Here is a 16,779-nt window from a genome sequence, read left to right as displayed (position 1 = left end):
GAAACGCAAGTTATATATATATATAAAATATATGTTTCTAAAATTATGTTTCTAAATATATGTTTCTAAAAAAATTATATTTTTCTAAATGAAAATTCATTTAGAAACATACAGAAATCTAAAATCAAAAATTTGACATAAAGTTGTAAAATTTTATTTATTATAATTACCAAAATGATATGCCCTATTATATCCTGTATCCATTTTAGTTCGCTCGTATATATTTGAAGGCAGTCGCTGAGTGGTAAGTATTATATTAAAGTTTAATGAGATGGATATGCCAGTTTTTTATAACTGCTGTACGCAAGACTTCTTCAACATTTTTAACGGTGAACGATATTGGGATTTAATCAAGGAGGCACACTTGTGCCTCTATAAAGAGGCGACCCACCACAATGTTAAGCGATTTCAGGTCCTAGAGGTCGCAGAGAGACGGCGGTAATCGCATTTTGTAGCCCAAGCTCAAACTAAGAAACTTGCAAAATTTCATCCTCCTCCGACTTTATCTTCATGGGGTAAACTGGGCCGGAAGTTTGGACCCTCCCACCACAGCCCCCCTTAACGTTGTCCGATTGGGCTGAAATTTAGAGGTTAAGCTTTCCTAGGGCCCGGGAGCTTATCCTCGAAATTTCAGCTCAATCCAATCACTCCTTCCCTGTTTTCAAAAACCAAATACAGCCACTTAAAATTCATCATCATTTCTTTTTTTTTCTTAGCCACGCCTACAGGCCACAGTTGGCAACGGATCCGGTTGAATGAGGACTCATTCGAAGCAGAATTCGACCTGTTAGGGCCTTTTGATATTTTCAGACCGAAAAAATTATCCCCCGAATTTACATTTACGAAAAACCTTAGTTTTTTCAAATAATACACATAAACAGGTTAGACATGCTTTGTTATGGAAATATCTGCGCGTCAATTTTCATAACAAAGCATGTCTAACCTGTTTATGTGTATTATTTTAAAAAAAATACGTTTTCTAAAGAGTTAAAGAGGCTGAGTTAAGGTCAACCCTTAAAACGTACAGGGATTAGGAGGCACAGTTGGGGGGGGCTGTTAAAGAGGCTGAGTCACAAGTTCGAAGCTTATAACGTACAGGGATTAGGAGGCACCCTGTACGACGTGATTTGAGTATTCAGGAATTAAAAGCCTTAACACAAGAATTTTCAAGATCGGAGGGTTTGTGGGGCGGCAGCCCCCCAACTTTAACTCCTGACACGATCAGCTAACTGTTAGTCAAGCAATAATAAGTAATAAAGTGTACAAAAACGTGCAGAAATTATTTGAAAAAAACTACGTTTTCTAAAGAGTTAAAGAGGCTGAGTTACAAGGTCGAACCTTAAAACGTACAGGGATTAGGAGGCACAGTTGGGGGGCTGCCGCCCCCAAACCCCCGCTTTCGCAGCCTTTAAATAAAAAAAAAGTTTTTTAAACTGAAAGTAAGGAGCGACATTAAATCTTAAAACGAACAGAAATTATTCCGTATATGAAAGAGGCTGTGCCCTCCTCAACGCCTCGCTCTTTACGCTAAAGTTTTTATTGTTTAAAAAAAGAGTTGTGAGAAAGTCAAAAAAGAGAATCCCTGTACGTTTTAAGGTTCGACCTTGTAACTCAGCCTCTTTAACTCTTTAGAAAACGTAGTTTTTTTCAAATAATATGTGTCAAAGTTGAGAAATAACTTCACATAAATGTATTGTGTTGAATGGAAGAAGAAAATTTAACACCACATAAGTGATTATGGGAGCTCCAGTTCTTATCCAGAATTCAGTCAGGGGATTTTTGTTTGTAAATTGTAGTTTTAAGTTTGAGTAACTCAAAAGCTCAACAAATTCCTCTGGAGCTTTAAGTGGCAGGTGGTCAATATCACTTAAGCCAATCCAAAATGACATTTGAATCCAAGCTACCTTTTTGAAATCAATATTTAATATAAAATATATACGGAACTGTGTTTTTAGCGCTTTTAAGCGATATACAATAATTTTTGAAATAAAGTTTTACAAGGATTTCTCCCGATTGTAAATTGTCAACAATCAAACATTTCGGACGAATTTGTTTATTCCCTACCTTTCCAAATGTTGATATTTTAAATACAACTTTCAATTTTATCATTTATAGTAAATACATCACAATTTTTTCCCTTGAAGAGACAGGTTGAGATAATTTAATTTCACATAAAAATCTGACAAATAACACAGTTTGGATAGCCATAAGGCATTTTGAAAAAAAAACCCAGAAAGTTCACAGTTCTATTCGGTTAAAAATATTTCAATTTCATCCTTGAATAGCAACAACAATCTTCTTAAGATTTGACTTCTTGACAACCATCTTATTTCAGCATGTATGCAATAATAAAGCTGTGTATCTGGAATTTGTATCCTTACAAACATTTGAAAATAAGCAACTGTTAAGGGCATGGCTTTTAATAAAAAAAAAAAGAAAAAAAAAATTTCCAGCTGAACGTAGAGAGTAATATTAAAGCTCAGAATGAAAAGAAATTATTCCATATATGTATAGGGTTGCCCCTCCTCAATAATCTTACTCTTCATGCTAAAGTTTTTAGCACTATTGAAAAAGTTTCCTATTCTAATTAAAACACCCTTGTATTTCAGGAGTCGTTCTTAAAACATTGGGACGAATAGTCAAACTTTAGCGTAAAGAGCAAGATATTGAGGAGGAGGAAACCCTCATCATGTATGGAATAATTTCTGTTCCTTTTCAGTTTTAATGTTTCTCCTTACTTTCAGTTGGCAATCTCAAACTTTTAATCGGATGACTTTAGGAAAAAAATGTGTTGGGGAGGGGTCCTAGTTGCCCTTCAATTTTTTTTGCTCTACAGGACTTTTATTTCTGTTAGAATGAGTCCTCTCGCAATATTCTAGGATCACTGGGTCGATACGATCACCCCTAAAAAAAAACAAAAAAAAAACAAAACAAAAAACAGACAAACAAATAAACACGCATCTGTGATCTTACTTCTGGTAAAAATACAAAATTCCACATTTTTACAGATAGGAGCTTGACACCTCTAGTAGGGGTCTCTGAAACGCTGAATCTGATGGTGTCATTTTAATTAATATTATATTACTTTTAGGGGGTGTTTCCCCCCTTTTTTCAAAAATAAGAAACAAATTTCTCAGGCTTGTAACTTTTGATAGGTATAACTAAACTTGATGAAACGGTACTTGTCAATTAACCGGAACCCACGCAAGAAATCAAGTTTGGTTAATTCTAATGAAATAAAACAAAATATTATGAAAATACAATAGTTTAGAAACAAATTTGGGCTATATATTTGCACATTAGGGGGTGGGGGGTAAAGCAAAGCATATATTAAATACGTAACCTAACCTAAACTAGGTACCTTTCCCCCCTTAAATCCCAAAAAACAACTGTTTAAATATTGTAAACGCAATGAAAAACTACGGTTTGCGATCGAATTCTCTATTGACTGACAGCCCGTTTGACTAGTTTCATTTAGCATTTCCCTATATAGTAAATAAAAGTTCAAATAGGGATAAAATCCTTTTAATAGACAGTGGTGTTGATAACAGTGATGGAAATTCACAAAAATACCAGATATTTCGGTCATATATACAGTGACCGTCATTCACTGTATATGTGACCGAAATATCTAGTATTTTTGTGAATTTCTATCACTGTTATCATCATCACTGTCTATTAAAAGGATTTTATCCCTATTTGAACTTTTATTTATCGTCATGGAAAGGCAGTGTGGTCTCCAAAATTATCTACCTATATAGTATATCGCGAGGGTTCTAGCTAATTGACAAGTACCGATGAAACTTATATATTTGAAATCAGCATAAAAATTCAAGTCTTTTGATGCATCTCTTGATATCAAAATTTTGTTTTTTAGAGATTCGGTTACTATTAAGCCGGGTCACTCCTTACTTGCAGTTCGTTACCACAAACTGTTTGATCAGAAATTCTATTCGGGACATTGTCGTTCGACAAAGGGGTTTATCGAATATTATCCCCATATTTACTTCCTTGCAGAATTTTTACCATTGTAAAATATTTGACATTAAAATATCTCACGACCCAAAAATTTTGTTACGCGACCCCTTCCCGGGTTGCAACTCATGATTTAAGGAGGCTTGATCTAACTTGATAGTTTTGAAATAGCACTCATATCCTCGTTCAGTATGTCAAACTAAGTCCAAGTAAAATTGCTATTTATGTTTTTCCTCTTTTTTGAGAATAGTTTATGTAAAAACGTCTTCCGAAATGAATTGTACGACTTGCATGGACTCGTAAATTTTTTTTCAACAAGTTTCACAGCTAATTGCAATAATTTAAAAATCGATTCAAAGTAAAGTAGTGTTTCATACGACTATTAGCATTTAAAAAAGTTGTATTCGGAGAAGTTTGGAAGAATATTTTCTATATTGATATTCCCATACAATTTTTTGAAAGCTGAATAGCCTTGACAGAAGCGAAAGCTGATTTCTGGTTTCAGCTGACATTTGGATTTATGTTACAACTCCGTCCTTCTGTTAAGTGAAAGGGATTATTATACATATACACAGACAGTTAAAGCAAAGTGGGAATCAATGCTATCGCATGTAATTCGATCGGATTTGTCGATTTATGATTATAATAAAACAGCTAAATTTTCTACTGAAAATAACGAGCAGTATTGAAATTTAAAACGAAAAGAAATCATTCCGTATATGACGGGGATGCTCTCTCCTCAGCAAGACTTTCTTCGTGCTAAAGTTTTTAATACTTGAAAAAATCTTCTGATTATTGTTTAACGGCCCGTCTGTTTTAGAAATTGTCCTTAAAGAATTGAGAAAAGAGGTCAAACTTAAGAGTAAAGAGCGGGGTATTGAGGAAGAGGCAGCCCATCTTGTATACAGAATAATTTCTGTGCGTTTTAAGTTTTTATGTAGTTCCTTATTTTCAGTAGAAAAAACTTTGTTTTTTAGTTTAATTTCAGGCCGTTTTTTAAATAAACCAAGGATACCCACCTCCCCCTCCAATGAAACTTCCCCCTCTATGTAAAAATTCTCCTAGAAAAGTACAGATGACGTATAATTCTTCCTACGATTTAGTTTGACATCCCAACAACGAATCTGCATCTGTGATTTTATATTCCAAGTCGGGGTACCAAAAACTGGTTTTAATGAGAACTGGTTTAGTGTGTTTTTGTTAAAGAAAATAAGAAAAAGAAAGAATAAAAAATAAAAAGAATTTGAAGAAGATAAGGATTAAACAGAACGAATAGAAAAACAGCATGTGAGAGTAGGTCAAATCGTGATTAACAAGTTTAGATAGAGAAAATAGTAAAATAGTAATTAGAAAAGACTATTTAATCCAGTTGTAGATGAAAAACGATGTTCAAAAATTTGAATCATACAGCAAAAAGAGGCAAAGAAAAAGAGAGTAAAGAACAAAGAAAAAGTAAACGAGTAAATGAAGACCGTAAATCCACTGATGACGAAGGTGTTGTTTCCTAGATGCAGTCTTGTAATATGCGTTCATAATAAAAATTAACGATTTCTTAAACAAAAACTGAATATACCTAATAGAATTTACCCACTAGAAGTTTTTTACCCATTAGAATTTATTTCCATTGTTTTCTATAGAAGTTTTCCTATTACCGAATACGCGATTTTCAAGAAAAAAACTAGAGCTAATTAATAAACAAAAACTAATTAAAATTATAGGTTTGTGGAGTATTTTCAATTATGTTTTGTTTAAAAACTCGGGGCCTGATCACCCAAGCTAAGACTCAAGGCTTGCTCTGACCTTATAGCCAAAAAAACACTTTTATGTTTAATTCTTCATCAATACTAATATTCTTCAGAAACAAGACAACAAAATATTTTTCTTGTGCTGAAAAACAATGTTAGCAAAAGCGGTGCATTTAAGGAGAGTAGTTTTACTTAATGAATATTTCAAGAAGAGGAGGAATGCGTCTGACGGTACTTCTAAAAAAAATATTTACCTACCTTATTCTTTAACACAAAATCTTCAAAAGATCTTTTAAAAAATACTTTCGAATAGGCGTACATAGGATGAATACTACAGGCTTCACTTGCAGCAACAAATAGACGAGAAGCAAAAGCAGCAATTGCCCTACGAAAAGATCCGATTTAGTGACATAACACATTGTGCAACAAAATAAATTAAGTTCTACAAACATTGACACAAAGGACATAGGGTGGGGATAACCTCCTGAACGAAATCGGTAGTACTGTAACAAGAAAAAGAAGATACAGAACAAAAACAATAAATTAAGAAAGAAAAACAGTAAATTGAAACCTAAAACCCTATAAAATTTACTTTTGACAATGGCGTAGAGGTTAGAATCTGAATTTACATCAAGATTAAAGTTATTTCTAAATTTGAAAGAGTAGCGAACTGAAGTGTTGAATTCGATTCAACACTTGAACACTTCAGAGATAAAGATATAGAGAAAGATATAAATAAATATGAGAGAAAGAGTGAGATATAGAGGAAGAGTGATGTATGCTCATCTTAAGAATCATTATTATTACTTCTCTAGTAACTAACACGCTCCGGCACCAAGCCCCTTGAATCCCTTACAGCTTCGCACGTTTATTTTCTATCCCAATCTACTCAAATTGTCACTATTTATCCTCTTCATATAAGTGCAACTTTCTTTATATGTCTTTTCGTGACCTCCCGCATACCCCGTTCAAGGATGGCTTCATGTTTTTTTCACCCAGATGGATGGTCAAAACAAAATATTGGTAATTTGTCATCCTTCATACCTAAAACATGGCTCAATCATCATAACTTATCTTTCATAATAGCCTTAGAACGTGCATAGAACCATATTTCCATACAGCTTGTTGTTTGGCATACGGTCAGTCAAAAGGGTACTTCAAAACTATTCTAAGAAAATTCATTCGAAAATCATTTAACAAACTTCAGCCTTTCAAATCTGCAGCGTTCCAGAGCCATACTTAACTATTGTCATTATTACGACTTTCGATATTCTACTCTTAGTTCGCATACATATATTCCTTTTTTTCAAACTTATTTAATTTGCAAAATAAAACAACCTGCGCCTTGGCTATTCTACTTTTTATATAATCAGTGAAAATAATATCTTTGTTATTTCGTTAAAATTTTTATCTAAGATGCTCGAACCGTCTGAATAATTTAAGTCTAGGAGTTTTATCTTCCAATTTGATACCATGTCCTCCTATTGTCTTTGCCGTGTTCACAAAGACAAAGCCCGGCAAAATAATCCATTCTAATAGTGACCGGACACAACCCTGCTTAACAGCTGATTCCATGCTGAACCAACTAATAACCTAACTTGTTACCTTAACCACATCAATATTCTTCTTGTAAATGACCTTAATCTCTTTCATGTTTTTATCTGGTATGCTAAAGAATGATAGGATCTTCAGCATAACTTTTTCTATCAGCTGAATCGAATTTTTAATCTAAGAGTGTAAACCTGGTCGATCCATAATCCCATCTTTCTAAGATCACATTGTTCTTCTCTCAAATCTTAGTCTACAGCATCTCATAGTCTTATAATCATTGTCCTGTTAACTAATTTGATTCCTTCAGAAATAATTGCGATCCAGAAATCTATCTACGTTGTAAAAACGTGGAAAGTAAGTATATGAAGAAGCCTCCATTCTATCTCTCCTTAACTCATACTTTATTGTCTTCTCTACATCCCTTTCTTTGGTTTTGTCCTCATAAGATCTGTCACTTATGCACTTCTTCTATAAACTCTTCTCTCTTCTAAATTTTCTCTTCTAACTTTAAGCTTTTATTGCAAATATTCCTAGGTGTGTTTCTAACCTCCCTCCCTAAGGTATCTTTTCGTACTTTGTAAACTGTTTTTATGAAATAGTTCCTTCGCCTTCTACATTACCAAACTCTTTACTCCCCGTTTTCATAGGTAACTTTTCTTGGAAAGTTAATATTCAATTCTGATCTTGTCGTCTAGCTGCTCTATATGTACCCGGAAGGTAGTAACCCTTCCTAACCTTCGGAGTTAACTTAAGTATAGACGCTAATAACTTTTGACATCAATAACAGTATTCCTATAGCTGCTGCGTATCCGCAAATTAAGCTAATCTGTCACCTATATACAATAGTACTCTGTGTCGATCTCGCTAGTCTTTGACTTACGTTGGCCGTCTTTCCACCATGTTAGCTAATGAGCAATTGAATGACCAAAATAACGTACTGGTTATCAAAAGGTTCTAGCAATCGGTAGTAAACAGTTCCTCTTGATGTTTTCCTTCCCTAGACCAAATTTCACCGTAGGATATCATCTGTACCTATGTTTACCCACTTGAAGCCTAAGTTCATTAATAAAAATACCACACTTCTCCCTGAGATCTTGTCTATTTGATTCAATAGTTGTATGTTAAAATCTTCTGAGTTACTATTGTCTTGACAGTTGGCTCTAGAGGGGCATATATTGTTGCAACTGATACCTGTACTTTTTGGTCGTAAGGCTAACAATTAGATATCTATTACAAATACATTCGGAACCTAAAAAAGACCTGGGAAAATACTTGTTTATCATGATCCTAACTCACTGCTTTTGCATTCGATTCTTTCTATCCTATCAATCCTATCTGAATAATCCTTACTATCTGTATAAACAAATTCGATGTCACTTAATTTCGAGTTTTCTAGCTTTGCGAGATGAATTCCTGAAAATTCTAAGAAGTCTAGGTAAAAACGTATGACGTTTTCTGTCGAAATTCCAATACGATAGTCATGTTTCGACATCATAACTCTCATGTCTCAATTTTCATATATTTGAAATAGTTGAAAACGTAATAGCCTCAAGAAAAGAAATGGGTCCCACCAGTGCAGCTTAGAGACTAGTGATTTCTTCTCAAGTTTACACTAAGCATTTAATTCGGCACCATTTATATGTATATATACGTATATATATATATATATATATATATATATATATATATATATATATATATATATATATATATATATATATATATATATATATATATATATATATGTATAAACACCATTTAAATCCTTTTTCAGTTTTTCGTTTTATTGTGACAGAGATAACTCTTTATTTCAAATTTCTTTAGTAACCAATATTACTGAAATAACAAGTGAATGTGGATCGACATTTAAATAAGAATAATAACAACTTGGCCGTGTATTAAATCATATCAATATATTACTATAATTTGTTTAGTTGAACGATCGTAAACAAATAGATTTTAATTTGAAAGAAACTGCAGGAATTGATTCAGGTTCAGGGTTCAGGTCATCATATTTTATGTGTTTTTAAGGTAACTATGAAGGAATTGTTTTAGGGTTTTTGTGTATTCAGGAGTAACTAGCTTCGGGGCAACCAATAAAAAATACAGACAATAAAAATATTTTTAAAAATAAGGGCTCTCCCAAAATATCTCTATTCTACAAGTTTTTTTTATGAGTGGTTTAATGTCATAAAACACATACTGAAAAATTTAACTGAAAAATGTAGAAACTAAGCCCTCTCAAGCAATTTCCCTTCATTCTAGAGCCTTCAAATTTCATATCTTTTCTATTTTGGACCAAAAGGAATTGGAAAAATGCCAAGCAGCTCACTATTTAGGAAAAATTTTTTTAGACACCCTTACGTGGCTCATAAACATTTGTTCGACAAAAATGTCACCTAATGAAATGTCCCTGTAGCTGAAGTGTTCATGAAAATGGGCCACATTCTAAACTTTAGATACCATAACAGACATTGCTAAATTGATATAGAATATATTATGTGCATATAATGATACAAACACGGAATAAATATTTAACTTCGTGCTTGTTCCTGAAAAAAAAGTATTTGACGTATTGAACTACAGAAAAATGATACTAGGTAAAAGCCAACAGACCTGAACTTCACTTTGTCAGATTGAAGTTTTGCTTGAATTGTGGTCAACTCTGTCAAAGCCGCCATCACCTGATTGCTGCTAGCCTTTGTGTCTCGCAGTGAGTTATACAGATCCTGCAATATGAAGGAAAGGACAGAACTGAAGTTATGACATTAACTAAAAAAAAGTGAAAAGATACGCTCAGATGTCTTTTAAAAAGGAGGGTCCATATCATGTTCTCTATGCATAAATAATATAATTAGGAAAACTGCTCAGAGCGCCCAAATATAAATTCAGATTGTTATTTCATGTATCACTAGCAGTGAAGCCTGCTAGATGAGAGGCATAAAACAAAAGTAACATGGATGCTTCTGCTGGGATTACAGAAAAATTGGCTTGCTCCCTCTCGCAACACAGGCTTCGACACGTTCTTTCTAAAGCGGTTTTGCACGCCCGATATGACAAAAAATTGCACAGCAAAAGCACCAATTTCAAACTATTTTTCCAAATTCTCTTCTAATTTTTAACAAGTTCTCTTCTAGCATCTTTATTGTTATTGATGTTTGTGTTATGTTTTTATTTGAATAATAAATTGAATTGAAAAAAATACAGTATTTTGGAAATAAGAAAAATTCTTAGCAATCGTAAAGGTAATACACAATTAAGAAAACTAGATTAAACCAATCAATCAAGCCTACTGACCTTCAAAGAGTGAACCAAATAGAATTTACATTAACAGAAATACAAGAAAAATGAATTTTTTTCATACCATATTAATTTTGCCTGTTTACTATAAGCAAATATTCTTCATAAAACAAGAATGGTCTTTATTAGCCACACAGCAAATCATTTTTCAGTAAAAGACGAAAAATGACACTTTGTATTAAGTTTAAGGCCTACAATTTCCCTGTCTGGCAAAAATCTTGCTTTTATAAAGATAACTTATAAAGTCTTGTCTGACAATCACGCAGCTGATGTATAAGAAAATGACTATAAAACGGAGTGTAATTGACACATATTAACTCTCTGTTTGAAATATTTGATTTGTTCATTTCATAGTCATTTTCTTGTTTATGAGCTGCACCATTGTCAGACATGCCCTTATAGATTATCGATATAAAAACAAGATTTTCTACTTTTAGACTCTAGAATTTTAAACTCTAGAATTTTTGATTAAAATGAATTAACGCTGAAAACTTGGACTGCAGTAATTTGACATTTTTTAAACAGAGGTAAAAAAACAACTTTAATATCCAAATGTTCCATGTGTGTAGCAAGGACCGATTTTTGTTCTGGCTAGCAGGGAAAACCGATATTTTAAGACTAAACATGGAAGTGTTAGGGGAAGTGTTGATGACATTTTTAGGAAGTGTTAGGGGAAGTATTGATCTCAGCTATTAAGAATACTACTTACATAACTATCCCTGATTTAAATTCATTGTTTTCTTTTCCGATTTCCATTTATTTTTCTGGTAGCAAGGCAAAGAAAACTTGTTTAATTATCTAATATATTTGAAGATAAAACACATTTGATTTGTTTTAAATATTTCATTTTACTTTTTTTAGTCTTCAGTACACCTCTTAAAATTTTGAAATTTTTTACATATATAATGAGTTTTACAAAAAAACCTTTCAAGACCTTTAATTGTAAGACGAAAAAAGCTATTGATTATGATAACGCTAATCCTTGCTGAATTGAGCATGTCTTCCAATTTTATGCACAGCCAATCATGAAGTAATCAAACAGTTCGTGGTAACTGTTAGTAAGGAGTGACCCGGCTCAATGGTAACCGAAAATCTAAAAAACGGAATTTTGATATCAATAGATACATCAAAAGAAACAGATTTTAATTTTGATTTCAAATATATAAGTTTCATCAAGTTTTATCTTACCCATCAAAAGTTACGCGCCTGAGAAAATTTGGCTTATTTTCGAAAAAAGTGGAAAAGACCCCCTAAAAGTTATAGAACCTTAATGAAAATCACACCATCATATTCAGCGTGTCAGATAACCCTACTGTAGAGGTTTCAAACTCCTATCTACAAAAATGTGGAATTTTCCATTTTTTGCCAGAAGAAAGATCACGGATACGTGTTTATTTTTTTTTTCTTTTCCCCAGGCGTAATCGTATTGACCCAATGGTTCTAGAATTTCGTAGAAGGGCTCATTGGAACGGAAATTAAAAGTTCTAGTGCCTTTTTTAAGTGACCAAAAAAATGGAGGGCAACTAGACCCCTCCCACGCTCATTTTTTTCTCGAAGACACCTAATCAAAATTTTGAGATAGCAATTTTGTTCAGCATAGTCGAAAATCTAATAAATATGTCTTTTAGGATGACTTAATCCCCCACAGTTCCCAGGGAAAGAGCTGCAAGTTATGAACTTTGCCCATTGCTTACATATTGTATTGGTTATTTGGAAGTATACAGACATTTTCAGGAAGGATTTTTCTATTGGGGGGGCTGGAGGAGGGGGTGATTCGGGTAAATATTGCCGTGGAGGATATTTCTTTGGGGTCAGGGAAATTTCTCTGAAGGGGGTGCTGGATTTTAAAGCATTATTTAAAAAACGATCAGAAATTAAATAAAAAAAACAAGTTTTTTCAACTGAAAGTAAGAAGCAACATTAGAACTTAAAACGAACAGAAATTATTATGTATATGAGGGGGTTCTCCCCCAAGTCAGTACTTCCCTTTTTACGCTACAGTTTTTTTTAGTGCTTTTAAAACACCTATCTATTGTGATTATATGATCTATTTGATTCAGGGGTTTGTGAATTAAACAAGATTTTAAATTCTGAAATAAATAACGGGTTATTACCTAAGGGGAGAACCCTCTCATATGCCTAACAACATATACGTAATAAAAAAAAAACAATAAAAAAACAAGCGATGCGGCTCAATAGTAATCGAAACTCTTAAAAACGGAACTTTGATGTCAATAAATGCATCAAAAGAATGGGTTTATAATGCTGATTCTCAATATAAAATTTTATTAAGTTTAGTATTACTCATAAAAGACTACGAGCTTGAGACAATTTACCTGATTTTTTAAAGAGGGGGGAAACATCCCCTACAAGTGAAATAATTTTAATGAAAATCACACCGTCAGATTCAGCGTATCAGAAAACCCTATTGCATAGGTTACAAGCTCATATCTGCGAAAATCTGCAACTTCGTATTTTTCGCCAGAAGAAAAATATACGAATATAGAAGCTGGTTACGTAAGTTAATTTGTAAATTACGTCAGAACCAAATTTAGAGACAGCCATTTAGCAAAATAAAAGTAAAAATTTTATGCAAATTTTGTTTACTTATTCAATGACGGTGAGCCAAAATAAAAGTTGCATTAACTAAAAAACGATCAGAAATTAAATATAAAAAACAAGTTTTTTAAACTAAAAGTAAGGAGCGACATTAAAACTTAAAACGAACAGAAATTATTCCGTATATGAAAGGGGCTGTCTCCTCCTCAACACCTCGCTCTTTACGCTAAAGTTTGACTTTCTCACAGCTCTATTTTTTTAAAACAATAAAAAACTTTAGCGTAAAGCGTGAGGCGTTGAAGAGGGGACAGCCCCTTTCATATACGAAATTCTGTTCGTTTTAAGTTTTAATGTCGCTCCTTACTTTCAGTTTAAAAAACTTGTTTTTTCATTTAATAACGTAAAAGCAGCCACATGAATGCCTGCTGCAAAAATAGCAGGGTATCACATTTTAAAACGTCTTTCTCTTGTAGATCTAAGCCTCAGAATAAAAATAACTGTGCAGAATGAGCTATTGACGAAGTTAATTGGCTCACTATCATGTACTTTTACTGAAGATCTGTGCATGAGACAAATTAAAGTCCACAGCGGAGACAAAAGATATCGATTACAAGAATTGATTCTTACGCTTCTTTGATCTACACAGTCCAGGTTAAATTAAAGTGTTTTCAAAGGTAATGGTTTACTCGTTGTTTGGTTGCAAAAATAATTTTTGTTACATATCTATAATTGTTTTGCATAGTTTTTTTTTACATTAAAATATTTTTTTATGTTTAAATTGTTTTTGTAATCTAAGTAAAAAATTTTTTTTTTACATTTCTTTTTATTATTTATAAGGCCACGAATGCATGCACAAAGTCGTATAAACCTATGACAGTAAGCGTCCGATTCCTTGGTAAAAGCTTATAATTAATGTGTGAAGATATACATCAATGATCGTTAGTTTTAGGCTTTTGCTGCAAAAATACATACATACCAATGAACTAAAGAAATGTAGGAAATGCAATATTTTCTCTTTTTTTTAGTCTTGACCATTATTTTTCATACCATTCCAAATATTCGGAGACAGTGACGTCAAATAGATTTAATTTCTATATACCTTCTATTTACTACACAAGTTTGTTGCCCTCTGATGCAATGTTGAGTCACTTATCTTCGTTGAGCACTTGGACTTAGAAGATTCTTTTTTTTTTCTTTTTTTTTTGAAGCAGAAGTAAAAAACTGGGGCTGATAAAGAAATCCAAGTGTTCAGTAAGCATCTTCAGAGCTGGAATACTGGATGCAAAAACATATGATCCAATCTAGCCTTTGTAGGCATAGAAAGTTCAGGTTTCTATATCAACTTGAAAATTGTATTTATTAGAGCCACAGCATATATATATATATATATATATATATATATATATATATATATATATATATATATATATATATATATATATATATATATATATATATATATATATATATATATATATATATATATATATATATATATATATATATATATATATATATATATATATATATATATATATATATATATATATATATATATATATATATAGATATATACGAATAGTAGCGAAAAGTTTGTCCAAAAATGACATGCATCATAGCGCGCTGACGGGGAAGTTCCCAATACGTCATAGCAATAGTTTGTGCTGCCTCTTGACATTCAGTCAGATTACAGCATATATAATGCGCTAAACATTTGTCATTGCGTGTGTGTGAACAGGTGGAGTCATGAATAGAGGTGTAGATTGATGTGTTCAAAAACCTTTAATGGAGAGTAGAGGAGTTTTTGCTACTGTTCGTATATATACTTATGCTGTGATTAAAGCTAAAAATATAGCTAAAGGAAAGAAACAATTTACCTTGTTTTGTTGAATATTTCCATGAGAGTTGGAAAGTTGGCTAAGAAGTGAGTCCTCCAGTTGTGTTAGTTGCTTCCTAAGGACCTCGCCTTCCTTTTGCAAATGAAGGGTTTTTGAAACGTAATGTGGGGCGGTGGTGGATAAACCCGCATCACAAAACTAGATATGAGTAATAAATTAATCAAACAGATTAGTAAAGATACTTAACTTTTTGTAAATACACGATAAGATGACAACTAATGGTAAGTTCGTATGCAACCAATTTCTACTGAGGAATAGCACGGAAAGAACAAGAATGTAAAGAGCCTATGTAAAGAGCAAGATGGTTTTAAAGCATTTTTTTTCCGAGTTCACTTCACACTGAAGGAGATGTCAAAGAAACATCAAAGCGGGATAATTCAATTAGAAATTGAAAGTTTTAGAGCTCTTTTCAAGATTCAAAGTGATTGGATCTGACGAAAATTTTAAGACAGCGATATTGTTCAAAATAGTCGAAAGGTCCAATAACTCTGTCTGCAGATACATGACCCCTTCTCCCTAAAGCCCATTGGGGAAGGTCTGTAAATTATGCAAGTTACCACTGTTTATGTATGGTTATATATTGTGAAAGAGGAGCTGGTTTGACCTTGGGTTTCTCAATGGGTTTAGGATAAAAATTTCAGGGGATATTAAGGGGGATGCTGAAATAAATTCAAAGACAATATGAGCATCTAAGTTAGGGCGTATCTCTAAGGTCTTAATAACGACTAAGGATATTAATTTGAAACTTTGGGGACATACTGAGGGGGATGTTTAACTAAATCAAAAGACACGATGTGTATTGTGCTTTGAACATTTTAAGTACATCACAAGAATTGGTTTTTAATGAGGATTCTAGATATGTAAAACTAAGTAAGTTTAAACTACCAACCAAAGTTACAAGTCTGGGAAAGTTTGCATAATTTTAGAAAAAAGGTCAAAAGACATCATGTCTACCATATCCAAGGATTCTATTGAGGAGGTTTGAAGCTCGTAAGTTTAAAAACACAAAGTTGTGCATTTTTTTTAGAAATCCTATAGCGCTGCTGGTCAATTTGTTTCTTTTTCTTTCCAGTGAATGATAACACAGAAGCAGCGGTCTTAAAAATATTATGAAAAGGCTCATTCGAAGGGAAATTAGACGTTCTATTGCCCTTTTTAGGTTGAAAGAGAGATCGTGCACAGCACAATGGCGATGTCTTCCCTTTTTTGCCGAAAATCAAAACTTTTGAACCTAACATGGTCAAAATGTTATCAAAGGAAAATTTGGAGATTGGCAATTGACTCACAATTATTGACAATGTGTGTTAATATTAGGGAAGGGCCAAAATATTTGCCAGCCGATATTATCGGGCAAAAAATCTCAGATATTGGACGATTTTGTTTTAATCCGCAACTCATCGAGAAGATGGCATCAGATTTTCAAATGTAATTTTGACTTGTCCAGTCCTTGGGGGAGGAGCCACCATTTGAGTCTGACCATGGTGAAGAGAGCAGCAGAGGCGAGTCAAATGAAATCAAAGTTTATTTCTTGTCAATACACACCTGGTGTAGCAGTATCCGAGATGTATGGTGAGTTCAAGAACGTACAACTTCTACCCAAACAACTAAAAGGAATACAATAAACGATACGTTTCTGCTTAATGAATGTCCGCTTGCGTGGGTGAAAGATCCAAGATTCAATAAATCAAAACCGTGATATCCAGTCAGGGGCATATCTAGGGAGAGGGATGTCGTAAGGTGGGAAGGGGTGG

At 33.1% G+C, this 16,779-nt stretch overlaps 1 protein-coding gene across 1 annotated transcript in view; it reads right to left on the bottom strand.

The window, feature by feature from the left end:
- Positions 1-16,779, bottom strand: part of LOC148949097 (cytoplasmic dynein 2 heavy chain 1-like) — a 336,505-nt gene that overhangs the window by 189,924 nt on the left and 129,802 nt on the right. The window contains exons 9-11 of the mRNA XM_089092625.1: positions 15,008-15,166; positions 9,888-10,000; positions 5,979-6,105 (exon numbers count right to left, since the gene is read on the bottom strand). Of these exons, the coding sequence (XP_088948751.1) occupies positions 5,979-6,105; positions 9,888-10,000; positions 15,008-15,166 (399 nt within the window). The remainder of the gene's footprint in view (positions 1-5,978; positions 6,106-9,887; positions 10,001-15,007; positions 15,167-16,779) is intronic.

Source organism: Artemia sp. Qi Xiang Cuo, chromosome 8 (assembly GCF_049724085.1).
Source record: "Artemia sp. Qi Xiang Cuo chromosome 8, ASM4972408v1, whole genome shotgun sequence".
Taxonomy (NCBI): domain Eukaryota; kingdom Metazoa; phylum Arthropoda; class Branchiopoda; order Anostraca; family Artemiidae; genus Artemia; species Artemia sp. Qi Xiang Cuo.
The sequence above is the reverse complement of the archived record's forward strand: the minus strand, read 5'-3'. Positions and strand labels throughout refer to the sequence as shown.